The 26,166-nt window shown below is 45.0% G+C and overlaps 2 protein-coding genes across 2 annotated transcripts in view; both read right to left on the reverse strand.

Annotated features, from left to right (window-relative positions):
• cfap61 (cilia and flagella associated protein 61) overlaps positions 1-26,166 on the reverse strand; it is a 64,569-nt gene that overhangs the window by 3,397 nt on the left and 35,006 nt on the right. Inside the window, exons 19-24 of the mRNA XM_085771680.1 lie at positions 22,329-22,645; positions 18,684-19,014; positions 15,949-16,031; positions 13,622-13,833; positions 8,525-8,618; positions 8,226-8,400 (exon numbers count right to left, since the gene is read on the reverse strand). Of these exons, the coding sequence (XP_085627806.1) occupies positions 8,226-8,400; positions 8,525-8,618; positions 13,622-13,833; positions 15,949-16,031; positions 18,684-19,014; positions 22,329-22,645 (1,212 nt within the window). The remainder of the gene's footprint in view (positions 1-8,225; positions 8,401-8,524; positions 8,619-13,621; positions 13,834-15,948; positions 16,032-18,683; positions 19,015-22,328; positions 22,646-26,166) is intronic.
• insm1a (insulinoma-associated 1a) lies at positions 134-1,757 on the reverse strand. Its single transcript, XM_085770633.1, has 2 exons — positions 1,684-1,757; positions 134-1,590 (listed from the first exon to the last, which is right to left on the reverse strand). Exons 1-2 carry the CDS (start codon positions 1,755-1,757, stop codon positions 198-200), a joined length of 1,467 nt encoding a protein of 488 aa, XP_085626759.1. The 3' UTR covers positions 134-197.

Consider the following 26,166-nt stretch of genomic DNA (forward strand, 5'->3'; position numbering starts at 1 on the left):
TTTGACTAGAAATGACATTTTGAAATCAGACAAATATTCTCGGTAAGATATTTGAGTTTTTGCAGTGTGTGAATAACTCACTCATCAACACTGAAGTCAAGTCAAGTCAGTCACAGTGAAACTATAGCAGGAACGTGTTGCAGTGTAACTCTGAATCCTCTCAGAGTCCAGATGGGATGGGATGTGATGGGCTGGGCTCAGCACGCGGGGCGCAGCGGCATCTGCAGCAGGATCACCTGCCGGTTCTCGGACGGGTGGCACTTGTTGATGTGTCTGGTGAGGCCCGGCGAGCTGTAGAAGACGGCGGGGCAGTACTTGCAGGAGTAGACCTGCGAGGAGTGCAGCAGGCGGATGTGCCGCTCCTGGCTGCCTCTGCTGGTGAAGCTCTCCCCGCACACCGGGCACAGGTGGTGGCACGACGTGGACGTTGTGGACGCGCTCAGGTTCAGCGGGGCCGCGCTTTGATCGCAGACTGAAGACGGCGGCTGCAGCGGCGGCGCATCATCCTCCTCCTCTTCCTCTTTCTGCTGCTCCTTCTGCTGCTGCGGCTTGGGAGATCCGTGCTGCGACGCCACATGTTTCCTTAGATAGGCCTGACGCTTAAACTTCTTCCCACAGTGGAGACAGTCGTACAGACCTCCTCCTCCTCCTCCTCCTCCTCCTCCTCCTTCCTCCGAGCCGGACTCAGACAACCCGGGGCTGGGTGTGTCCCTGTCCCTGTCGCTGCTACAATCCTTCACCTCCACCTTAGTATTATTATTATTATTATTATTATCACTCTCCTGTAGGTGTTGCTGCTGCTGCTGCTGCTGCTGCTGCTGCTGCTGCTGCCGCGGCTTGTGCCAGCGGCGGTGCGACGCCAGGTTGGCCGGGCAGCTGAACACCTTGTCGCACTCGGGACACCGGTACTCGACGCGCACGATCCTGGAGCACTTGTGCTGCGCCAGAGAGAACGGGTCCGCGTAGGCTTCCCGACACAGCTGGCACACGAACTCATTGTTGCTGTTGTTGTTGTTGTTGTTGTTGTTGTCTCTATTCTGTTGTTGGTCCACCGCCGGAGCCTCTTTGATCTTGAGCCCCAGCACCGGAGACGTGGTGACATCATCCTCAAAGTGCAGTTTCCGGATCGCTTTGGTTTTCTTGGACGGAGGTTTGGCGGCTTTGCGCTCCGTCATGTCTGCGGCGGCCGGTCGCTTATGGGTCCCGGTCCGAGTCCCGGTCCCGGTCCCGGTGCTGTTGGTGGTGTCGGTGCGGCTGCCGGTGCTGGATGCGATCTTCAGGTCCACGGGGGCGTAGAGGAGGTGGTGGTGGTGGTGGTGGTGGTGGTCCAGGGCTGTTGCTGCTGCCGCTGTGGGGAAAGACTCGGCGGACACCGGAGACCCGAGGTTGAAGCGTCTCTCCAGGTACACGGAGGAGCGCTCGTGCTGCTCCTCGTGGCTGACGGGGCGCGTGGGGCTGCACAGCGCCTGGTAGTAGTTCCCGAACTGAACCGGTCTGGATCTGGATCTGACGGCGTCGTCCTGCTGCTGCTCCGGAGCTGTAGCCGCTGTGGCCGCCAGCAGCAACCCGCAGCTGGGCGTCGGCGCTGGGATGGAGGAGGAGGAGAGAGGAGGAGGAAGAGAGGGAAGAAGAGGAGGAAGAAGAGGCAGCGACGGAGCTTCAGCAGCCGTTTGCTCCGCTTCCTCCTCCTCACACCGAACCCGGTAAGACACCGGGTTGGTTTTCTTGTTCCGCTTCACCAGAAATCCTCTCGGCATGTTGTTGTTGGAGCTGGAGCTGAAGGCACTGAGGATGAGGATGAGGATGAGGACGGAGCTGCTGCTGCTGCTGGAGAACAAATCCAACAAATCCACTTTCAGCCGCTCGCGTCCACAAAAAACATCTGATGCGTCCTTTTCCTTTTCCTTTTCTCTTTTTTCTTTTTGTTTGTTTCCTCCTCCTGCTTCTTCTTGCTATTGATCCTGTGTTCTCCTCCTCCCGAGGTGCTTTCACCACAACATAGCTGCACTCTTTTCTTTTTAAGGCGACATGATGACATTGTTCCCGTGCCCCCTTTTTCGTTGCCTCATCCCCCGACCAATCAGAAGCAGCCGAGGAGGTCCCCTGTGGATTTGGGGAGTGGGTGGGTGTGGGAGGATGGATGGATGGATGGATGGATGGAGAGGCTGGTGGAGGAGGAGGAGAGGGAGGGAGGGAGGATTTGCAGATTGCAAAGCAGATGTACCTGAGGGTTTTATTGTATTCACCCCCCTCCCTCACACACACTCCACTCTCTCTCTCTCTCTCTCTCTCTCTCCTCCTCCTCCTCCTCTCCGTCTCGACCCGGGCACACGCCAGGAGCCTCCTGCTTTTACGGTCTGATGAGTTTGTATAGAAATCTACACGTGCCTCGATCGGCTTTATGTGGTGGTTGTGTGTGTGTTGGAGTGTGTGTTGGAGTGTGTGTGTGTTTGGGGGGGAGGGGGGGTTCTCGGGTTTGTCCAAAGTAACGACACCACGTTAAATAACAGAAAGGGAGGAGAAGGAGAAGGAATAGAAACCGGAGAAAAGGTCAGAACAGAAGCATTAAAAAAAAAAATATATATATATATAAATAAAGATTCAGAAATAAAAAGTGAACATTGAACTCAGACTCAGGGCCGTTGCTAGGAATTCTGGGGCCCCTTAGAGAGTACTAAAGTGGGCCCCTGCCCCCGGACTTTTCCACTTTTTTTCTTAAACTACATATGAAGAGTTCATTTGCAAAAGCAGATAAATGCCATTTTGAAAAAAAATGAGCTGATGATGCTTTTGAATTATTCTTTGTGTTGTTGTCAATAAAGCTTTATTTTTTTGAGCTACATCTGTGTTGTTACGTCTCATCTCCTCGGTCAAAGCCACTCAACTTTGGTTTGACTGATATCACCTGGTGTAAATAGTAATTGAGAAAAAAAATTGAAGTTATCTGCTTTTGCAAATGAACTCTTCATATGTATTATCGTTTTTGATTTAGCTATACTTTGTTTTGATGGTAATGCAGCAGTACTATGAGTATTAGTCGGGGTCTTATGCAGAATAATTCAGTTTTCAAAGATTAGACTACTGGGTTTTTTTTGTGGGCCCCTAGAGTTATCATCACCTTTCCCCCCTTTACAACGGCCCTGCCTAAAACATTCACAAAAATCCTCCAAACAGACGCACATGCTATAGGGTTAGAGGAAACCAGACCAATAAAATAAAACTAAAAGAGTAAAACAAAAAAGCACACAGGGCCTTGAACGCACCGCGGCCCTGCAGTAGCAGCATGTGCGCTGCTGGCGTGACAGTTAACTCCGGACATATGAATCCGTCATTTTACGCATACATAATTAATGGCGCGAGGAGGGTTTCCTGCTTTGCATCACAATGGCAACAAGCTGTAGACCCGCCGTGATTGAAAAGGAAATTGCACAGTTGAGAGAAAAAAAAAAAAAGGGGAGTAGGCTCGTAGTGGTGGAGGAGGAGGAGGAGGAGGAGGTGGTGGGGGCCCCCAGAAGCAATCTGGCCCCTAGATACCATCGGCGCGTGCTGTGCGTAATCAGTGCGCTCGCTCTGTCCCTCAAATGGGCCAAACCGAGATTAGCTCCGGGATAAAAAAAAAAAAAAAAAAAGAAAAAGAAAAGAAAGAAAAGCATCAAACCCAATTCCTGCACGTCTCGATCTGACCCGTTCGGCCGGTCCCACCGTGAGGCATGACGGGAAGTCAGCAGCAGGTTGATGAGACTGTGGAGCTGCAGCTTCAGTTTGAACTGAGCTGATCAATGATCAATAATCATCCCTGTGCTCTCACCAGTCATCACCTCCGTGTTACTGACATGTTGATTCACAGCTTCATGTTCTAAATTTAGATTTCCTCCGTTTCCTTTTGTCTTAAAATCTCCTCTGAAGTCTTTTAATTAACAAAACAAAAATTAACTTGTTTAAAAATATTTTCCTCAAAGGATTTTTTTTGTGCAGCCACTTCCTCTCTGTGTCTTGTTGTCCAGGAAACTAAACATTTCTGTATCTATTTATTGATAGAAAATCACTCATAACTCATAACAGGAGTGGTTACTTTATGAAAAGATGTTTTTAAAAATATTTAAAAAATCCAAATCTCACAGGTTCCTGCAGACGGGGCTTTTAAAATGTAGTGTAATATAACTATTAGTGTGATAAATACTGCACAGGGGATTAAAAGAACCATCATTAAATATCATAAAGAACACTATAAACTGAAAATGGAGAATATTAAACATGACATAGTATCACAGAACTGTGGTGTAAAATATAAAATGAGCGTAGTTTTGTAAAATTATAATTCTCAGCACCACAAAGCAGCGATAAGAGAATAAAAAGAACATTATAGTGAGATGTTTCTACTATAGATATAAAACAATCTCATTATACATCCTGATGGACTCAGTCAGACACATTACAGCAGGTTTATAAAAAGCGTCTTCATGCAGATTTTTGGGGACGGATCCATGAACAACTCGACACCAGTGAAATGTGAGTGTGTTAGTGTGTGTGAGTGTGTTTTCAGCCTGCGGGTTGTTTGCAGGACATATGTTGGTTGTGTGAGTGTGTGCGGTTATTTTCCCGACAGACTTCAGTTCAGCCTCATTAGCATACAGCTGTAGAGTGACACCCTTCCCCCTCTCTCCCCTCTCTCCCCCCTCCCCTTCTCCCTCTCCTCCTCCAAAAAGCCACACATCCACTTTCATCTCCTGCAGCTCTGCGGGCCGTGTGATTGGTCACGGTGCTGCAGAGTCACCGAGGGGAGAGGTCAGACTCCGTTACAGTTGGCACATTGTTGGAGGTGGAAATAAAAACAACACGCGCCAGAAAAGAGAAGAAAAAAACAACAAAAACAAACTCTTTTGTATGAAGAAACTTTCCAAACTCAGATTAACATCAATAAACCAGATCTTTAATGGTTAATAAACAAAAAAAAGAAGAATTAATTTGATGTTTTAATGTGATTTAAATGCTTGTACAAGCTGAGTCGGGATGAAGAGGGAAAAGAAGGGGAGGGAGGGGCTCAAATGAGGAAAATTTTCAATGTGAAAGAACAAATTTAAAGAATTTATGAATGTAAAAAAATATTTGATTGTGACAAATAACCGAATGCTACGGTTTACAACAAGAATCAAAATGAACACAACGATCGACTCGTTCTAAAATCTGCACTGCCTACGTTACCCACAATGCAACTCAACCGCCTACAGGTTAGCTGAAGGTTCAGGTAGAAGAGAGAGAGAGAGAGAGAGACCACGTCCCCACGGCGACGCATGTCCTCATCACCTGAGGATGTTGGTCAGACCAAGCACAGCGCCACCTGCTGACGGTGTTTTATTCATTTCCCGTCTTTATCGCCGTCGACAACGTCATGAAATCATAATAAGACGTTGTCAAAACTATAAAAGTAAAACAAAAAAAATAAGATGTGTCCACTGCTGATGAGGAACAGAAATAAATAAACGCAAGAAGAACAACCAAACTTCCTGCCTCCATGACCTCACATCAAGGTGTTAAGATGGATATAATACTTTATTATCTATCTATCTATCTATCTATCTATCTATCTATCTATCTATCTATCTATCTATCTATCTATCTATCTATCTATCTATCTATCTATCCATCTAGTCATCTTAACACCTTGATATGAGGTCATTTTATGAGGACTAAAAAAGTAAAATTTTACTGTGACATGTTTTTAATCAATTTAAACCTTTTTGACACACTTATTTATTGTCTTTTATTTATTCACTTATTAAAAAAATACTAAATTAACTCTAATCTGTATTTTGTGACACGTGAAACATAATTTTGCATAAACAATGAAACCTGTCTGAATGAAATCTGTGTAGTCTTATCTGTCATCAACAAGAGATTACGGGTTACGGGTTAGCGCGTTACGTTTGTGTGGCGGTGTCGCCATGGAGACGAGAGCTGGGACACCGGGTCGGAGGCTCTGATCTTACAAGGTTGGTTTTCAGCCAAGAGACGCTCCATTCTCCATGGAACTAGTTACTAGTCAGTGGTTTAACCAGAACTAGGACTCTGGAGCTGCTTCATTAAAGGGACATTGTGTAGGAATTCCTCCCATCTAGCGTTGCGGTTGTATATCACAAGCAACTCAATTGTATTTTTCATGCTGCATTCACGTGAAATTGGGCAGACGGCAGACGGACGACAGCCGCTGCACGTAACGGCATAAACAAGCGATGTGGTATCGTTTTACCGTCTTTCTCTGGACTTCTGTGACTAAAATGACATCTGGTTTGTTAGTGACGGCCGTCTGCCCGACTGCAGGTGAATGCAGCATCAGTGTAACGCTCCATTCCTCCTCACTGCGTTACCGCGGTGACTTTTCACAGACGCCACCTCCACCTGAGCCGACAGCTCCGGTGTCTCCGCTGAGTTTCCGTGGTTTCCTACCGTCACGCTGCCACTGAACGTAAAAACATGGCGACACCACATGGCAGCAGCACCGAGCTTACCCGCTCCATGGAGATATGAATGATATGAACGGCTCATTCAGAGCTGAAAGGAACACTTCAGTTTGTTGATGGGGGGGATTACTGGTTAATGAAAAACAGACTGAAGAACCAAATAATCGATTTTCGTGAATAGATAACAGGAGAAGTTACACAAATGTCCCTTTAAGGTACAAATAGAGTAGAGTTAAAGCAGAAGTAAGCGATATTTTTGTGTTAATATAAGTCTTAAATGTGTGGCGGCCTGGGAAAACCCGTCGGATGTCGCGGACGTTCGATTGTGACAAATAGCCAAAATAGGTGAAAAAGTACTATTTCCACGATTTTGATATTTTGTGTGATTCTGGTACTTTGAACTCCCTACTACATCGTGGTGAATAAATATTTTAAGAAAACAAAACAGAAAGTACTTATTTTTATGTTTTTATGGCGAGTAGAGCGTTTCGTTTCCAGCTGAGCCGCAGCACAGCTGAGCCGCAGCAGCAGCGCTAGAGGAGAGGACGTCCGTTGTTATTGTTGAGGTAACATTCAAGGACCCTCGGAAAGCAGAGAATCCCGCGATTCAGATGCTTTTTTACAGCTCGTCTTCATCATAAACGGTTCGGGAGGTTTTATTTTTGTTGTTGATGTTTTGTAAAACTTGTGCAAGTGCCGATGATAAGTTCGGTTTAGCGCCGATGCTACGTTCGGATTAGCATCGATGCTATGCTAGGTTAGCATCTGTTCCCGTACCACGTGATTACACGCACCCTATACGGCCCCTTCTTGTCACAGAGGCACCATTCAGGGACCCTCGGAAAGCAGAAAATCACACGATTCAGATACAGTTTACAGCTAATCTCTATCATAAACGGTTCAGAAGCTGTTTAATGTTTTGTAAAACACTCGTCTTTAGAGGGTTAAAACAGCAACGTTCTAGTTAAAGCCATTTTTCTCACTTTTCAGTTTGTTGGTCATAATAGATTAAAATGCCCATAACTTTTGATCTGAGAGGGCTATCTCAGTTATTCAAACAGTTATGAATGGCTGAAAACTTCTAGTTTATGGAAATATCAAAAAATGAAAATGTCAAAATCCCACCATGTGAAGGGTTTTCCCAGGCCACCACACAAATAGTTGTATCTTCCGACAGCAATCACTTGCATAGAGTGTTTGGTCTGAAACACGGGTCTGTCAGTCACTCTGCTCTGCTCTGAGCCGAGGAGAAAACTTTCCTTGTATCCTACAATTTTTATCCAATGAAGAGAGAGGACGGCATGCAGGGCTGTGTGTGCAGCCAAGGGATGCGCCTGAATGTGGTGACGTAGGGACGAGGGCGGTTATGGTGCGTTCAAGGCAACTCGTAACTCGTGTTTTTCCGACCTGTGAAGTCGTACTAGTTCGATCTGGTACGAGTTCACGGGTCAGAAGTTACGAGTGGCCGTTATAGTGACTTTCACAGGTAAAACAGGTCGGAAAAACACGAGTGGGTTGCCTGGAACGCTACAAAGTCGTAAGTTGTGACTTGAAGCTGTAACTTACGGTTTCGAAAGCCTGCCTGGAACGCAGCATTAGCCAAAACGACCGGATCGCTTACTTCTGCTTTAAGGTGAAAATCCTGCATAGTTCATGTTTGGAGCGGACGTGGAATCAGCAGCGATTGGAGACAGGGCCGAGTTGTTTGTGTTGAACAGTTTACTGAGCAGAGTGAACAGGTGTGAGCTGGTTGTTAACTCAGCTGACCTGGGCTGGCGAACATGGGCAGCAGGTTCCTGTTGTAGCTCAGGAACTTCACAGCGCTGCTCCTCACAACCGCCGCCGTCTCAGCGTCCAGCGTGTCCTCTCCGTCCTCTAGCGCCGCCGCCGCCTTCTCATCCTGCTGCTGCTGCTGCTGCTGCTGGCGTCGCCGCGCTCCGGCCTGAACCAAACACACACAGAAACACACACAGTGTCCGGTATCATCACCTCCTTGTGCACAGTTTGTGAAAATCTGGTTTTGATGTTTGGGTGAAAGTGAAAAACACACAAACACAGACACAAACCTTGGACCAGGAGGCGGTGATCTGCTGCAGCTCCTGCTCAAAGTCCGAGAAGCGGTCGTGATAGACGGCCAGACAGCTGCTCTGACTGAAGAAGCTGCAGGAGGACGACACACACACACACACACACACACACACAGAGGTGAACACGTTGATGATGATGTTATTTATTTTTAGATATTTATAATCTGTTTTTATCGTATGTGTGACTGATTCTTCTGAGCAGTTGACCACACCTGAATTTCCTTCGGGATTAATAAAGTAAATCTATCTATCTATCTATCTATCTATCTATCTATCTATCTATCTATCTATCTATCTATCTATCTATCTATAAAGGTGTATGTGAGTAAACTTGAGTTTTTAGGTGTTTAACATCAGAGCAGTGACTGAAGTTGTATAACGGGTGCATTTACTTCCTTCTTTGCCTCATGTTTTTTTTTTTTTTTATAGTTTATTAAAGCCCCAGTATGTAATTATTTGGCTTTTTATCAGCAAAAATCTAATCTGTCTTTCATAAATCCGTATTTCACTGAAGTGGAATCACAGCCGCATACAAATGAAAGCTTTCTGGTTCCTTAGAATGAGTTGTTACAAGTCGTTACAAATACATAAGTGGGCGACGCACCGAACCGAGGCGGCCATGTTGCATCGTGACCGTAGGTAACCACGGAAACTGAGCGGAGCTGTGGGCTCGGCCTGTTAAAGCTGTCACCACTGTGTAGTGTGAGGAAGGACGGAGGCACTGGTGTTGCATTCAGGTGCAGTCAGGCAGACGGCCGTCGGCAAACCAACCGGATGTCACTTTACTCCACCAGAGAAAAACGGTAAAAAACAATACCACATCACCATGACAACATGTTGTCAGGCCTGTATTGTTTTGCCTCGTGCTGGCGGACCACTTGTTTACATAGATGCTTGTTTATCCTGTTACATGCAGCGCCTGTTGTCTGTCTGACGTCTGCCCGATTTCATGTGAATGCAACATCAAGAATACGTTCAGATATGCAACCGCACCGCTAGATGGGGGGAATTTCTACATATTATACCTTTAAGTTAAATGTTTGATGAAAACTATAAAAAAGAAAAAAAAAGCTTTTGTTTTGTTTGTTTTTGGGGGGGCTTTTAGTAATTTCTTTGTCATGGTTTCATTTGTGCAACTTTTTGAGGCCAGTATTTCAAAATAAAAGCAGCTGGACTTTGTTTTCTCTCCGTCCCTCTGACATTAATCAGCTCGTGACCCCTGTGGGAGATTTGCAGGGGCCCCGACTGTAGTTCAGTGTCCATCGTCTGTCACGTCCCACTTTTTTTTTCTTTTTTCTTTGCCTTCTCCTACTTTTACTTCTGTAACTCGGACCACTTCCTCCCTCGCTGCCGCCGCGGTCGGGGCCCTTTAACCTGCGGTCTCCTCACTCAGCAGGATCCCACACCCAGAGAGGAAATCTCAATGATGTGGATGAACTGACCCTTTAACCAACAACTCAGCCTTGAAGCAACACACACACACACACACACACACACACACACACACACACACACAGGGAGAGAGGCCACCACTCTAACTGCCCCGGCTGAATAACCCCGCAGCCGCCACACGGTCAATCAATTACTTTAACGGCTCATGATGCTCCATCAGCCTCCACAATGACTTTACGAGTCAGCGCAGCGAGGACTCGGCCGCCGCTCCGGCTTTGTCTCGTCCTGCAACCGGCCACAAAGACAGATTGGGGAGCTGCATAAACAGATTAGGAGGCGGCGGAGGAGGAGGGGAGGGGAGGGGGGGGGGACAATAGACGTCCATGTCTGGGGGTCATTTGTGTTGAAACCTCAGAAGCAGGTCACCTGCTGTTTGACTAACACACACACACTCTGACACACACACACACACTCTGACACAGTGAAGTCAGAGCAGCAAACACACAGAGGACATGAGGACAAAGGAAGCTCAGGACTAAATCTGAGCTGGTCACTCGTCCTCGTGTCCTCTGATTAAACAGCTTCACTCTCCAACTGTGTCTCCATCCACTTGTCAATCACTTTATCTGACGACGGCTTAAAACGGCGGCTCTCAGTCTCTTCTGGGGCGCCGGACCCCCTGCATAGTTTTTTCAAGCAACTGTGAACCGATCCTTGCCCCAAAAAAGTCCTAAACCAATTTACAAGCCTTTTTAATTGCACCATCACATATTTATTAACGATCCTGAAGGTAAACCTGCTATTTCAACGTTTTGTTTTTCAGAAATGTGGGACAAACAACTAATTTTTAAACAACATTTTAAACAAATGTAAGTTGAAAAGTTTATTTTCAAAAGCTGCTGTGCACAGAACATTGCATTGATTGATTGATATTACAGAATAAAAGCCCAATTAAGGAATTAATGGAGATTGTAATTCAGTTTGAGCAAAATTGATGGCTCCAGTCACTATTTTAGTAAAATAAAAAATGTCTAAAGGTCGCTCAATAAAATGACCCATACTCCTTGCAATTACACCGTGTGCCCCTGATCAAGTAACACTAGCTTAAAGTATCAACGTGTTGAAGGGACAACGAGGAGTTTCTATTCGGTTATAAAAAAGTCTCACGTTAATGTGGATGAATCTCCGCTACCCACACTTGTTAATGGGCCCATTTAAATTCGGTCAAAGAATTTCACGGTGCGCGGAGGCTCATAAATGTAGTGTGAGAACGCTTCGCTTTTCCAAAACTCCTCGTTGTCCCTTTAAATGGTTAATATTGCACAAGTTATAGTGCTCTTCTGCCAAGTGAACTGAACAAAACTGACGTAAAACCGCAATTCACATTAATCCTGAAAAGAACTGTTTCCATCAGTGTTTATCCCATATTAGAACACGGCTCTCTTGAATACTCGATTCTGATTGGTCAATCACCAATATTCTGCGGTGTTTATTTCTCGATAGACCACCGCTGAGCCAGAGCGATAGATATAACAGCGGACCGTTGCTAGGGACTCCATAGCAACGGCCGACTCTGCATGTCCGGTCACGGCCGCTGTTTTGCTGAGCCTCCTCCCGTTCGTGCATTTGAAGCCTTTGATAATCAATCAGTGGATCGATGGATTACCATACACGTTACGTGTATTTTGTGTAGTCCTATCTGTCATAAACAAGAGATTATGGGGTGCGTTTGTGTCGCGGAGCTACAGAGAGGAGAGGAGCTGTGACACGGTCAGAGGTTCTGATGCAAGTTTACTTTTCAGCCACGATGTGGAAATAAGGAGCCTCCACTCTCCCTGTAACAGGTTACAAGTCGTTTATCTAACATCACAATTAGTCCGAAGCTATTTAATGACGGTAAAAATGAAACATAAAGTAAATATCCTGCATAGTTTCTCTTTTCTGTGCTGCGCTGGTCAGAGCGGCGTCCCGAGCAACGGTCTAATTTTACATGAATAAAATCTCTTTTTATCATTATTTTGTGTTACATTATTGAATGATTTAGTTGTAGGCCGTGTTCTAAGCGGGATAATGTATAGTTGGTCGGTTGTTATGGAGAAATAAACCCCTTCAGGTTGTATGAAACCATACAACCTGTCGGGGTTTATTTCTCCATAACAACCTCCGAACTATACATTATCCCTTACATAAGGCTTTTATTGATCAAGAGAAAGTCCGATGAGATTGACAGGACAAACTTTTTGTCCATATTCATGCCATTGAATTGAATTTTACTGTTTCCATAAGAGTTCATAAAAACGAGTGGATGGAAACACAACTTCTGCTGTGCTCATGAAAAACTTAAAAAACTTCACCACCAGCAACGTGTGTTCTCACACAATCAGAGACACAAGCTGCATAAATCTAATTATAACGCTGCTGCGGACAGAAAAACACAATAACGGACAAGAAAACTGTGATTTGGTGAAGCAGCAACAGACTAAAAACAGACATTGGGTGTTTCACCAAACTGCTCATTTCAGTTTGTTTACCTCCCAAAATACTTTGCTTTTTTTTTTCCTCCTCTGATGAAGAAACACGTCTCACTGCAGTTTGAGATTTATTCTGTGTCTCAGGATAAACAGATGTAATTTAGATGTATTCATGCATGTAATCATTTATTAATCATCCCTATTGATAACAGGAAGCAGAGTAGATTTCTCTGTCTGCAAAACGCCACCAACTGCAGTAAGGTAGGTGAGCCAGTCATCTACACTAAAAAAACTTTTTATAACTCTGTGAAATGTTGTCCATACATAGCTATTAATTTAACTATTTGCATAATGTTACTTTCATAGAAAAGTATGGTAACCCTTTAATTTACAGGCCGCTAATTACGTGATAATGTCTAGAAATAGGTAGGAAATAAAACTCAATTTCACAGTAATGTTGAGAAATGTAGCCAAGAAATAACGATTGATTGCAACGACTTGGTGGAGAAAGATTCTGTATGAAAAGTGAGTGTGTAATCTTTTGCCTTGATGGAAAACATGACATTACTATGAAGTTTGATGTAACTGCTTGATGTCTGTGTGTGTGAATGTAAATGTCCATCTTAATGCTTATATAGGGAAGTCGTCCTGTCAGTCCCCTTGAGGGGTTTTTGGACGTCCTTGCATGTCTGCTCTGTCCAATATTGTATTACTGACTTTTTATGTGCAAAACAAACAAAACAGATCAAGATGTACATTTCCCCCTTTTTAAAGTCTGTGTGTGTTCCTGTGTGTGTGCGCCGGCTCAGCCAGTGGTATGTCTTGATTTACAAGGCTGTTATTGAGATGACTCCATCTTATTTATCATCTCTTTTAATCTTGAATAACAGAGCAGAGAGTCTCCGTTCTCCATAATCTCATATCTCTGAATGTATTTAAGTCCATGATACATCCCATTATGAGTGCAAACATTTTATTTGAGTGCAAATGTTTAGATTTTTAACCAATTTTGTAAATTCTATAGTTATTTGTATCTTTTATGTCTGTGTTTAATGTGACCATGTGTTGAAACTGTTTGTTTTTAACTATATGTGCTGCCATTCTTGGCCAGGTCTCTTTAATCTCAATGGGACAAACCTGGTTAAATAAATCATAATAAATCATAATAATAATATTGTGCTCTATAACCAGGTGTATGGTCTTGTCCTCCCACCTGTACAGGTCGTGGACCAGGCCCTGGTGGTAGCGGGTGGACAGCTGGCCCAGCAGCTGCTGCGGCTTCCCGTACAGCGTCAGGTAGTTGGAGACGGGGATCGGCTTCAGCGACAGGCAGGTGAGCGTCTCCACCAGGTCCGAGCCGTCCAGGTGCACGCAGAAGTAGTTCCCCGTCTCCACCCGGCCCGTCACCATCCCCTGGTCCTGCAGCTGTTCACAGAGGAAGAAGACCAGAGTCAGAGACGGTCTGAACGTTCAGCTTCGTTCATGTGAGCAGAAGAACAAGTTGTTAAACCAACATTAAGGAACTTTTCAACCTTCATATAATATTTTCATAACTTTTGTGATGGTACATCGACTTATAACATGTTAAATGACACCTCTGTCATGGCCTGAGGGGGTCTGTATCATTATGGTCTGTATCGCCTTCACTGGCACTAAGCAGCTTTGAGGAGCATGGTGGGACACCGGCTCTCACTTAAGTTTCACTTTCAGGGAGCAGCAATGCAGCACCTTTCCGTTGGATTGTGTGTGTGTGTTTACTGTGAAATGATCCGCTGGTAACAGAAACTTAGTTTGGACGTCTTCTGTTAATTTCCATGCACCGGGAGATCAGAGGATGTTTACGGCGCTACGTGCTGGTGCTCATGGGAGATGGAGTCTTCCTTCAGGCAAAACACTACCGCTTTGGGCCACTGGCGCCGCCAAACTAAACCAAAATTGAAAGTTCTTAAGTACTGCTTTAACTCAGTGTTTGTCATGTTTGATTCAAGAAAATGTGTCCGGCGTGAGAACGAAGCCAGACCTCTGTGACGCGGCGATAACATCTGAGCTGTGTGTCTGGAAACTGGACGGATCCACTGAGCTGTGTGTGTCTGAACGTGACACTTCCTGTTTGGTGAAACGTGTCGCTGGGATGAGAACAGTGTCAGTGAGTCTGAGTGTGAGTGTGGAGGTTTTGGTTTCAGTCCTGTGACCTCTGAGTGTTTGGCTGCAGGTTCAGGAGACGTTTCTGCATCGTGTGTGTTTTCACCCTCGGCTCGTCCACACTGATCTCCAGTGGGACTCGTTGAGGCTGTGCAGACGGAGAGCAGCTGAATACAAATCTAATTTAGGTCTCAGCTCTGTGTTTGTGCCTCTCGCCGGCGACACTCGAGTCCGCAGGCGTCGACTTGTCATGTTGTCGTCCGTCTGCGTCCGTGTCCGTCTCCGTCCTGCTCTTGTGAAGGCGCCCTGAGGGAAGTTCCTCAGATATTGGAGTGAACGTTGACTGGGGTTGTGTTCAACATCACTTCACTCCCTACGTTGTGTGCAACATGTCAGAAAAAAAAAACTGAATCATTTTGAGATTGTTTTGGCAAAAATCCTGATTATGCGGCGGGTTTTCCTTAAAAAAATGTGACGGCATGCGATGGGTAGTTTTGCAATTTGGTGTGAGGAAACTGCAGGAATTTGCTAAAACTGCAGGAGCTGGCAAAAAAAAAAAAAGATTTGAGGAAAAAGAAAAAGAGTGATTCCCTTAACGCCCTGTTCTCAATTTTGTGTCCTTTAGGTTGTTTTATGTGTTCACACACACACACACACACACCATGTCCAACATCGACTTCCGCCTGTGTTTCAACACGCAGTTGAACGTAGTGAACTCTCATGTGAGACATCGAGAAACTACTTTGCGCTCTCTTTTGCACTTATTTCGGTTGGTCAGTGAGACTAACAACAGGGGAAAATGGCTGCTCCTGTATGCAACATGTTTATATTTTCTGCAAAGATACATGCGTCTTATTTCGCTAAGGAAATGCAGAGATAATGAAATCAGCAAAACCTGCATATTTTGCACATTTTGCACAGTAATCAACAATTTATGTGGCAACTTCCTGCATAACATGAGAGATTTGGGCTGATTATAGGTTGGATTATGCGGTTGCATAATTATCACATTTTCCTGGAGGGACTGTGTAGTGAGTTATAGTGAGCTCAACCACAAACTGGGGGAACAAAAAAAAACTTTCTAATTATGCAACTCATTTTCTCTGTGACACTTTTCTTTCTTTTTGCATTCAGAGGAAAATAACACGGTTCATATGACTTGGTTAGTGACCGGTGGTTGTGCAACACGCTTCATGATGGGTCGTGTCATTTTGATTCACTATATATAAGATATAATTACTGGCACTAATAGGTAAAAGTTCCTTTGATTCACTTGGTAAATACACCTGAGCCAAGGAAAAACAGCGACATGGAGCGAAAAAACATAAATTCAGTCCGTAAAAAAAGCAGAAAAAACAAAACAAAGACGACTTCTATGTTTAAAAGGTCATAACTCACAGGTTTGACTGCGTTAGGCGACAGGTTGGTCGCAGTCGGTTTGGTGACGTGCAGGTAGTTAAATCCACCAGGCAGCTTCCCACCTGAGGAGAGACGGAAACACATGGAGATCAGGGATGAGTCGGGTCTTTAGCTGCCGAGTCAGAAATACAGGTTCATCTCAGTGAATTAAGAATATCATGGAAACGTTTATTAATGTCAGTAATTCAGTTCAAAAAGTGAAACTAATACATTATAGAGAGCCATTACACACAGAATGAAACATTTCAAGTCTTTTATCTATTTAATTTCTTTTAATTGTAATGATAAAGACCTAAAATTCTGTATTTAAAAAAAAAAAAAAGAATATTACAAAAGGCCATTTAAAAAAGCCTACTGGAAACAGCCTTTTCCATGATATTCTAATTTATTGAGATGCACCAAGCCTGTCTGGTTGTTTCAGTTGATAAACACCGAGTTTATCTCCAACAATCACCACTGAGTAGAGAAACGTGAGGATTAGCTGCTTCTCTCTGGTTGATATCTCTGTAAATAAATGAAATATCTTTAGATTGAACCCTAAGAAGATGAAAGAGGCGCAAAAAAAAAGAGCGGAAATATGATCGTTATCTGCAGCCAACTCGACAATAATGACAGGAAATGTGAAAAATGTAGTGGAAAAACAACAATAATCACTGTGTTTTTTACCCGAGGAACAGAAAAATATTCCTACATGATCTGTTCCAGAGCTGAAACTCGCACTTAGCAACAGAAAAAAAAAAAAAAAAAGCTGGGACAAGAGCAGATGAATAGTAACGCACATTTCCAGAGTGAGCATCCACCCACAGAGGAGAGCAGGGCCGAGGCAATAAACTCAATGCAGCGATACGACATCTCTGCTCTGAAAAGTTCACGTGTGGTTCATCTGGGAGAGAAGGGCGAAGCAGAGTGGCTGTTGTGTTTATATAAAAAAAAACACACAAAAAACAGCCTGGACCGGCCTTGGTCGCTCTGAATACACGGCAGCACAATGCGGCATTGTCACGGCGCGCTGCGGTTTGAGTGTCTGCCACAATAACGTCGGCGGTGGGTGGGCGGGTGAAAGATTGGAAAAATGTTTCACAAAAGCTTAATGAAAAAAAACAAAAAAAAAACTATGGACAGCACGAATTCTCTCAGATAAAAAGGCCGACAGAGACGGGGACAGACGGGAGGAAGGACAACTGATAAACCCTGAGGATATATATATGGACACATGAGCCGCCGCTGCTGCTGCTGAATGTGAAGGAATCCTGTGTTTATGATGAAGCTCCTTCACGCTGAATGGAACCAAAGAGGTGGAGGTGAAGTGGGAACGAGCTCCATTATAGACGACGCTGCTGTGGTGTGTGACTCACAGCTGGGTGGACATGGAAACTGGATCGATCTGGATGAATCACAGCTGTGGAGAAGACATGCTGTTCTTTTATTTAAAAAAATAAAATAAAAATAAATGAAATAAATGAACAACCAACTTCTTCTCTGTACAAAAAAAAAACTAAACAAAAAACAGCAGACGAGGCTCATGGGTACTGGAACTAACAACAAAGCCTGAAAGAACCAAAATCATTACAAAACTTTAACAATACCTTAATATTTAGTTCATCATAGTGTAAAAAAAGAGCTTGTTGTGTCTGGTGACTAGTTCGGCTGATGTGAAGTCTGCGTCTCTGCACTAACAAATCAACTTAGCAGTAGGTTCGTTACCTTTAATTTTTGGTGCAAGCTATTTTTAGAACGGCGGAGCAGAGCCGTGAGCTGCTCAGAGCTACGCTACGGAGGCTCATTATGGGATTTCTTGGTTTCCCTCATCATCAAACTCATCAAATACACAATCCAACAACTCCACAACGCTCTGGTGGACAAGTTGTGACCTGCACATTCACCACGCTATGAGATAATAACACAACGTTACCACACAGAGTTGTTTTAGAGGGAAATTCATGCAAAACCACTGATACACGTTGCCTTCAGGGACAGTTTTTCATCAAGCAGTCTATGCATTTCCCTCTAAAACAACTCTGTGTGGTAACGTTGTGTTATTATCTCATAGCGTGGTGAATGTGCAGGTCACAACTTGTCCACCAGAGCGTTGTGGAGTTGTTGGATTGTGTATTTGATGAGTTTGATGAGGGAAACCAAGAAATCCCATAATGAGCCTCCGTAGCGTAGCTCTGAGCAGCTCGCTGCACCGTTCTAAAAATAGCTTGCACCGACAATTAAAGGGACAACGAGGAGTTTCTATTCGGTTATAAAAAAGTCTCACGTTAATGTGGATGAATCTCCGTTACCACTTGTTAATGGTCCATTTTCTATAAATCTATGGTTTTGTCTCTATCGTTATTTTGTCATTATTAGTGGTGGTGGAAATGCTGGGCGAGCCGACCAGCGTTTCCTTACTTTAGGTTTCGTGGCGAGTCATGAGAATAACGCCGCCGAATCGCCGTTTATGGTGGGAACTACGACGGTATGTGATCGTCTTCCAACCTCTGACTTTAATTCTTGATGAATGAAAACATGAGTCTGACTTGCGCCGGTCAAAGAATTTTACGGTGCGCGGAGGCTCATAAATGTAGTGTGAAAACGCTTCGCTTTTCCAAAACTCCTCGTTGTCCCTTTAAAGGTAACGAACCTACTGCTATGACTATAGGGATTATGGCAATTTTCCAAAAATGTTGAACTATCCCATTAATGGAAGGAGTTGCAGATATCCTGACCTTGGATCTTGGCCCGTTTGTACAGCGGGACCAGACGATCCGTTTCCCGTCGGGTCTCCTCGGCCGGTTGCTCCAGCGTGGGGTCGAAGAGCGGCAGCACGGCGGCCGCCAGCTCCCGACCGACCTCCTTGGAGTTGAAGTGAGCGTGCGACCACTCGTCCGTGTGGTAGCAGCGGGAGAACTTGGTGAGCGGGCCGGCGGCGCACACGGCCGGGTCGCTGGTCTGGAAGGAGGCGTCGATGACCAGCCTGCTGTCGAAGGCCAGGTGGGAGCCGTTGATGCTCCTGAAGGCGTCGTAGTCGACTCCTCTGTTGGAGAGGTTGATGAACACCTGGAGGCAGAGCGAAGAAATGTCAGATGTCGAAAAAAACACTCGTCTTCTGCCTCTTCTGTTCGTTTTACATGTCAAGGTCAAGGTCAAGGTTTCTTTATTAATACCAGCTGGTAAATTTGTTGTGCAGACAGGCACTCAGCAATCCCAGTATAAAAAACAGCCACACACACAGTACGTTTACATGCAGAGCTTAATCGAGCTATGCTCAAAATTCGATTTTGGCGTCAAGTTGGACTTCTGTCCTTGTCTCAATATACATGCAACTGAGAAAACCGAATAACTGACGGGGTCCGCCCCCTCATGCGCCGTCACCCGTTGCTTCAGCGGGTTAATACGCCTCCTGTCCTGTTGACTTCTCTGTCACCTCCTAAAAAACTGAATATAAACAACTTAGTATCTTAATAATAAATTCTCAACTGCAGTTCCCGACCAGACACGTCAGTCTGGGCTGGATGCGCGCTGAGAATAGGATACGGGGTTCCTCTCTCTCTCTCTCTCTCTCTCTCTTTTTTTTAATAAAACACTCTTGCTGTTGGCGCTGTGTGAAATGCTTTGACTCGGCGCTGATGTTGGGTTTTTTTCTTTACTTTGCCGGGTTCAGGCGGCTTCTCTGCTCCACTTTGTGCCGTCTCTACTGTTGTGGAGCATGCGCACATGCATTATCCAGTTATACTCCGACTAAGGTGTATACATGACGGAGAAAATCAAATTCCAATCGCATTATCTGGGTGTCTTAATCGGAGTTCTCAACTCCGATTTCAGTCGGACTAAGGTGTTAACATGCACTTCAATTGTCCAGTTATAGTCGGATTAAGGCAATAATTCGGTTTTTTCAAGTGTCATGTAAACGGACTGACATCAGACAAATCACAAATAGAAAAACACAATATAATCAAAATACATGGTCATAGTCATAGGAATAGAAATAGAAAAGTGCTTCAACATAGAAAAGTGCTTCTACATGTCCCTGGGGCCAGCTAAGTTCAATATGAACAAGATCACCTTGTGGCTTTACTATTCAGCATCACAATTGCTGTGGGTATGAAGCTACTTCTGTAGTGTGTTTGAATATTAAAGCAGAAGTAAGCGATCCGGTGGTTTTGTCTAACTTCCTGTCAGCAGATGGAGTTAGCAGCCCCCGCCCTCGTCCCTACGTCACCACATTCACACGCATCCCTTGGCTGCACACACAGAGAGGACCGCCCCTTTTTGCCGTTCTCTCTCCTCATTGGATAAAGGTTGAAGGATACAAGGAAAGTTTTCTCCTCGGCTTACAGCAGAGCAGAGTGACTGACAGACCCGTGTTTCAGACCAAACACGCTATAGAAGTGATTGCTGTCAGAAGATACAACTATTTAAGACTTATATTAACGCAAATATTCCGCTTACTTCTGCTTTAAAGGAGGTCAATAAAAAAGTAACAAATCCATTCATCAACGAGTCAAAACAACAGTCTGACTCAGTTTGTTGTAAAGATCCTGCTCATTTTGTTTCTCTGTGTGGAACCAGATATTTTACTACAGACATTTTCAGTTTGGCCTTGAAGAGACTGAATCTAGGGAATAAAAGGACCGACTGACTCATTAAAAGTTAATCAGTTTGTCTGGTTTTGAGTCAAGACTGTTCAACAGGAAACATGAACAACAAAAGAATAATAAGAAGAAGCTCCCCTGGAATTAAACTGGCTTTTAATGTGTAATTAAGTGTGTTTCTGTTCTTCTATATGAGTTTTTTTTTTTTTCTCTTTTGTCTCTCTTTTTGACATTTTTTTTATTATAATTTTGCAAATGAAAGCATCTTTGAGCACTTGTAAAAGCGTGTTATCAATGAAATGTACAATTATTGTCATTATTAACAGATGCAACTAGAAAAGAAAGTGAAGATAATGATGATGCCAGTTGTCAACTTGAGGCTGCTGTTGACCAGAGGAGCTGGAGATCGAACCACCAATCCTGCTACAGTATGTGATGTTTGTTTTTTAACGGTCAGAGGGAAGATGAGAATCAACATCACACCTCAACAATAGAGCGGGAAGTAACTCTGTAAAGTTTGTCTCTCACTGAGGCCAAATGAGGAGCAAATGTGTTGAATCCATTTCTCTCCTCAAACAACATTTGTAAAGTCAGATTCTGTGGAGGTTTTGGAGGCGGTAAACACAGCGTCTCCTCTGCCAAACAGACTCAGAGAGACGGAGAGAAGCAGAATCCTCCACTGTCTGAAACAATGGAAGTGGGAAACGCACCAACATCATTTTGTGGTTTGACAAACACGGACGACTTCCAGGAGGGAAATGAAACCTGCAGCCAGAAGCAGAAGCAGCTACAGACACAGACACAGATACAGCTACAGCAGCTACTACAGCTACAGCAGCTACACGCTGCTCAGGCTGCTGCAGCTCAGGATGATGAGAGTTCAGCTACAACAGCAGCAGCAGAGCTTTATTCTGTAGGGGAGAAATAACTGGCTGGAAGAGGAGGAGGTGGAGGAGGAGGAGAAGAGGAAGAGGAGAGGGAGGAGGAGGAGGAGGAGGAGAGAGGATGAGAGGAGGAAGAGGAGCAGAGGAGGAGGAGGGGAGGAGGAGGAGGAGAAGAGGAGGAGGAGGGGAAGAAGAAGAGGAGAGGAGGAGGAGAAGGAGAAGGAGGGAAAGAAGGAGAAGAAGGGGGAAGGGAGGAGGAGAGGAAAAAGGAGAAGTGGAGGAGAGAAGAGGAGAGGGAGGAGGAGGAGGAGGAAGAGGGAGGAGGAGGAGGAGAAGAGGAGGAGGAGGAGAAAAGGAGGAGAAGAGGAGGAGGAGGAGGGGGATAAAGAAGAGAAGGAGGAGAAGAAAAGGAGGAAGTGGAGGAGGAGGAGAGGGAGGAAGAGGGAGTAGAAGAGGAGGAGAGGAGGAGGAAGAGAAGAAGAGGAGGAGGAGAGGAAGAAGAGGAAGGAGGGAAAGAAGGAGAAGAGGAGGTGGAGGAAAAGAAGAAGAGGGAGGAGTAGGAGGAAGATGAGAAGGAGAGGAGGGGGTGGAGGGAATGAAGGAGAAGAAGGGGAAGGGAGGAGGAGAGGAAAAAGGAGAAGTGGAGGAGAGAAGAGGAGAGGGAGGAGGAAGAGGAGGTGGAGAAGGAGCAGAAGAAGAGGAGGATGAGAAGAGGAGGAGGAGGAGGAGAGGAGGAGGAGATGAAGAAGAGGAGAAGGAGAGGAAGAGGTGTAGGAGGAGAGGGAGAAGAGGAGGAAGAGGAGAGAAAGAAGAAGAAAAGGAGGAGAAGAAAAAGATGATGAAGATGAAGAAAAAGAAGAGGAGGAGGAGTAAAAGGAGGAGTAGCATCACCTACGTCACAGTGCAGGTGCAGCGTCTCCTTCTCGGTGCTGAACGACAGCGAGGTCAGAGGTTCGATCTCCTGGTGGCCGTGGTTCATGGCGAGCAGCCGGCAGCCGCGGTGGACTCGAACCTGGGCCGCGTCCAGCGCCGCCGCCGCCGCCTCCTGCACCGCCCGGTCGCCGAGGCAACAGGAGGAGGAGGAGGAGGCGGCGGCGCCGGGGTCGGGCGGCGGCAGCACCAGGTGGATCCGAGCGCCGCGGACGCCGAGGCCGAGCAGAGCCGCCGCCGCCGTGTAGACGTCGATGCCGTTACCGTAGACGACGGCGTTACCTGGACGACAGAGGAGAGAGAGAGAGAGGGATGGCATCCGGTTGTCATGGCGTCAACGAGTATCTGCAGCTTTTAAAACCTCCTCATTCACCGCTGAGAGAAAAACCTCCAGCTGCTGCTGCAGGACCACGGGTCACATCTGTAGGAAGGAGGGAAGAGGGAGAAGGAGAAGAGGAGGAGGAGGAGGAGAAGGAGGAGGAGGAAGAGGAGGAGGAGGAGGAGGGGGAGGAGGAGGAGGAGGAGGAGGATGGGAAGGAGGAGAGCGAGGAGGAGAAGAAGAAGGAGAAGAGGAGGAGGAGGGAAAGAAGGAGAAGGAGGGGGAAGGGAGGAGGAGGAGGAGGAGGAAGAGGAGGAAAAAGAGGAGAGGGAGGAGGAGGAGAAGAAGGAGGAGAAGAAGAAGTAGAAGAGGGAAAGAGGGAGAAGGGAGGAGGAGGAGGAGAGGAGGAGGAGAAGAAGAAGTAGAAGAGGGAAAGAAGGAGAAGAAGGGGGAAGGGAGGAGGAGGAGGAAGAGGAGAGGGAGGAGGAGAAGAAGAAGTAGAAGAGGGAAAGAGGGAGAAGGGAGGAGGAGGAGGAGAGGAGGAGGAGAAGAAGAAGTAGAAGAGGGAAAGAAGGAGAAGAAGGGGGAAGGGAGGAGGAGGAGGAAGAGGAGAGGGAGGAGGAGGAGGAGGGGGAGAAGAAGAAGTAGAAGAGGGAAAGAGGGAGAAGAAGGGGGAAGGGGGAAGGGAGGAGGAGGAGGAGGAAGAGGAGGAAAAAGAAGAGAGGGAGGAGGACGAGGAGGAGGAGAAGAAGAAGTAGAAGAGGGAAAGAGGGAGAAGAAGGGGGAAGGGAGGAGGAGGAGGAGGAAGAGGAGGAAAAAGAAGAGAGGGAGGAGGAAGAGGAGGAGAAGGAGGAGGAGGAGAAGAAGAAGTAGAAGAGGGAAAGAAGGAGAAGAAGGGGGAAGGGAGGAGGAGGAGGAAGAGGAGAGGGAGGAGGAGGAGGAGGGGGAGGAGGAAGAGGAGGAGGAGGGAAAGAGGAGAGGGAGGAGGAGAGAAAGAAGGAGAAGAGGGAAAGAAGGAGAAGAAGGGGGAAGGGAGGAGGAGGAGGAGGAAGAGGAGAGGGAGGAGGAGGAGGAGGAGGAGGAGGAGAGGGAGGAGGAGGAGGAGGAAGAGGAGAGGGAGGAGGAGGAGAAGGAGGAGGAGAAGAAGAAGTAGAAGAGGGAAAGAGGAAGAAGAAGGGGGAAGAGAGAAGGAGGAGGAGAGAAAGAAGGAGAAGAGGAGGAGAGAAGAGGAGGAGAGGAGGAGGTGGAGGAAGCGACGCTCAGACAGCTGCTGCTCTCTGACAGATGTGAAACAGGACGACGTTTCATACCAGATGAAAAACTTCTTCCACAGATGTTTCTCTTTTTAAGGCGAGACACTAACAGGCAAAAACACTGGTTTTTCATGCACTGATCAATTCTGAGATTTGGGGCTATTTTTCCTCCTGAACATGTCTTCTTTCAGAAAAGTCTAAAGAAATGGTAGAAAATCCACATTAAGGTTTTTATTTTACTTCATTTTGTCTCTTTCGTTAGTAGATTACTCCTAAATTCACCAAAAGTTAACAGCTATTGTGACATACTTTGCTGTGGTATCATTGTAAAGCTTTTTCTACCCTGAACAATTATGTAGGCTCCAAAAATTGTTGTTTCCTCTGTATCTGCAACAAATCGTAAAAGTAAGATTTACAATAACAATCTATGAAAATTTACAGTCCAAATCTTTAAAGGCCATTTTCTCAAAAAGAGTTTTTCAGACTCAGACTCTGAGCTAGAAATCTCCACTTCAGCAGCACTTACAGACACCAAACCTTCCAGTTTTATCCTTTTTCTATATTCTGAAGTTTTTTACAGCGGGGTTTGTTGATATATCATTCACAGCCTGATTTATACAACATTTTATTCCTAAAAACATGGAGAAATTAGATGTTTTTAGGGCTGGTGACAGTATTTTCTCATTTACAGAGTGATAAAAAGAGATATCCAAAATCCTCCTCTGTAAAAACTTCTGACTCTAATATGTCAACAAAATAAAACAAGACTTTTGAAAGTGGCTTTATCCATTGTTCAGATTTCTGTTCTGGAAATATATGCAAATTAGCACATATTTCATTAGATATTGCCTCATTTACATATTTAAACATAACATTTTACAAAACTTGTAATACATTTTTATGTAAGTGATAAACTTGGGAAGTTTCATGGTGATATCTGTTAGTTAATGTTTTCCCCCCTATTCACCTGTAGTGTCTCACCTTAATGAAACGATGACGACAGTCCAAAACATACATTTCAGAGAATCAGAGAAAGTGAGGAGTGACCATGGAGCATCGATTTCTCTCAACAGAAAAAAAATACAAAGATACTATGTTGAAAAAAGCAGCCCAGCGACATCGTAGGAATGATTTGCCAATATTTCCTGTACAATAGTGTGAAGCCTTGGAGGACGTTATGTTTTAAAAAGACGTCCTCTGTGAGTTTAATGCAAACACAAACACACATGAGCTCCTGTGTAAAGACGGAGAGTAGAGCATACATTCAGTTTAAAGACAAACACAAACTCAGATTCATTGTGTTCACTGTGTTTTCTTTGTTGTTGGTTATAAAACACATCATTTTACCCATGAACTCAATGCTCATGTCGCCGTGTGGACGGGGACAGATGTTCATTCTCCCTGATAAAGAGTTTTACTTTAGTTTATCTGTATTTTCTAAATAATTATATATTTATAATCATATTTTGTTTGATTATTATTATCGTTAAAGAGACCGCAAGGAGTTTGATTTGGGTTATAAAAGAGTCTCATATTAATGTGGATGAATTTACGTTACCAACTTGTTAATGGGTCCATTTTTGATAAATATAGTTATAGTTATTTTGATATTATTATTTAGTGGTCGACTCGCTATTTAGTGGTCGAATAACGCCGCCGGATCGCTAGTTGATCAATGAAAACATTCTTGGCAAATGTTTTTGCTTTCATCCGACTTGCAAGAATTTCACCATGCACGCGGAGGCTCATGGGAAATGTATGAAATGTGTGAAAACACCTTGTTGTCCCTTTAATATTATTGAACTGGAGCATAACTCTTTAGATGGGGGGCAACCGCCATTCCAACATCCCAGCAGTCCGACATTGGCCTCTAATTGTCTAAATGGCAACACTTAATTGTCTATTAAACATCCCGTCATTCCGACAATTCTTGCCTCCTACGGTCGGAATGACGGTATTATTTTCTTTTTTTTAAACATCCCAATTCCTTTAATAGCATATTTTTCCCCCAAAAGATTTTGCACTGGTTGGGTTTAGGCAAGGCAAGGCAAAAGTAAAAAGACCAGGTAGAGGCTAGACAGGCCAGATAGAGAGAAAGAGTCCAGAAGTAGAAGGATGGCGGTTGCCGGTTATGAAGCCGCCACATTTTATCTGAAAACAACACAACCTGTGGATATGTGGATGGTCCAACGCATCGGAACAAGCGCTGGACTTTTATGGACATGGAAACA

Source organism: Trachurus japonicus, chromosome 24, assembly GCF_045865225.1.
Source record: "Trachurus japonicus isolate A0001 chromosome 24, Traja_1.0".
NCBI lineage: Eukaryota > Metazoa > Chordata > Actinopteri > Carangiformes > Carangidae > Trachurus > Trachurus japonicus.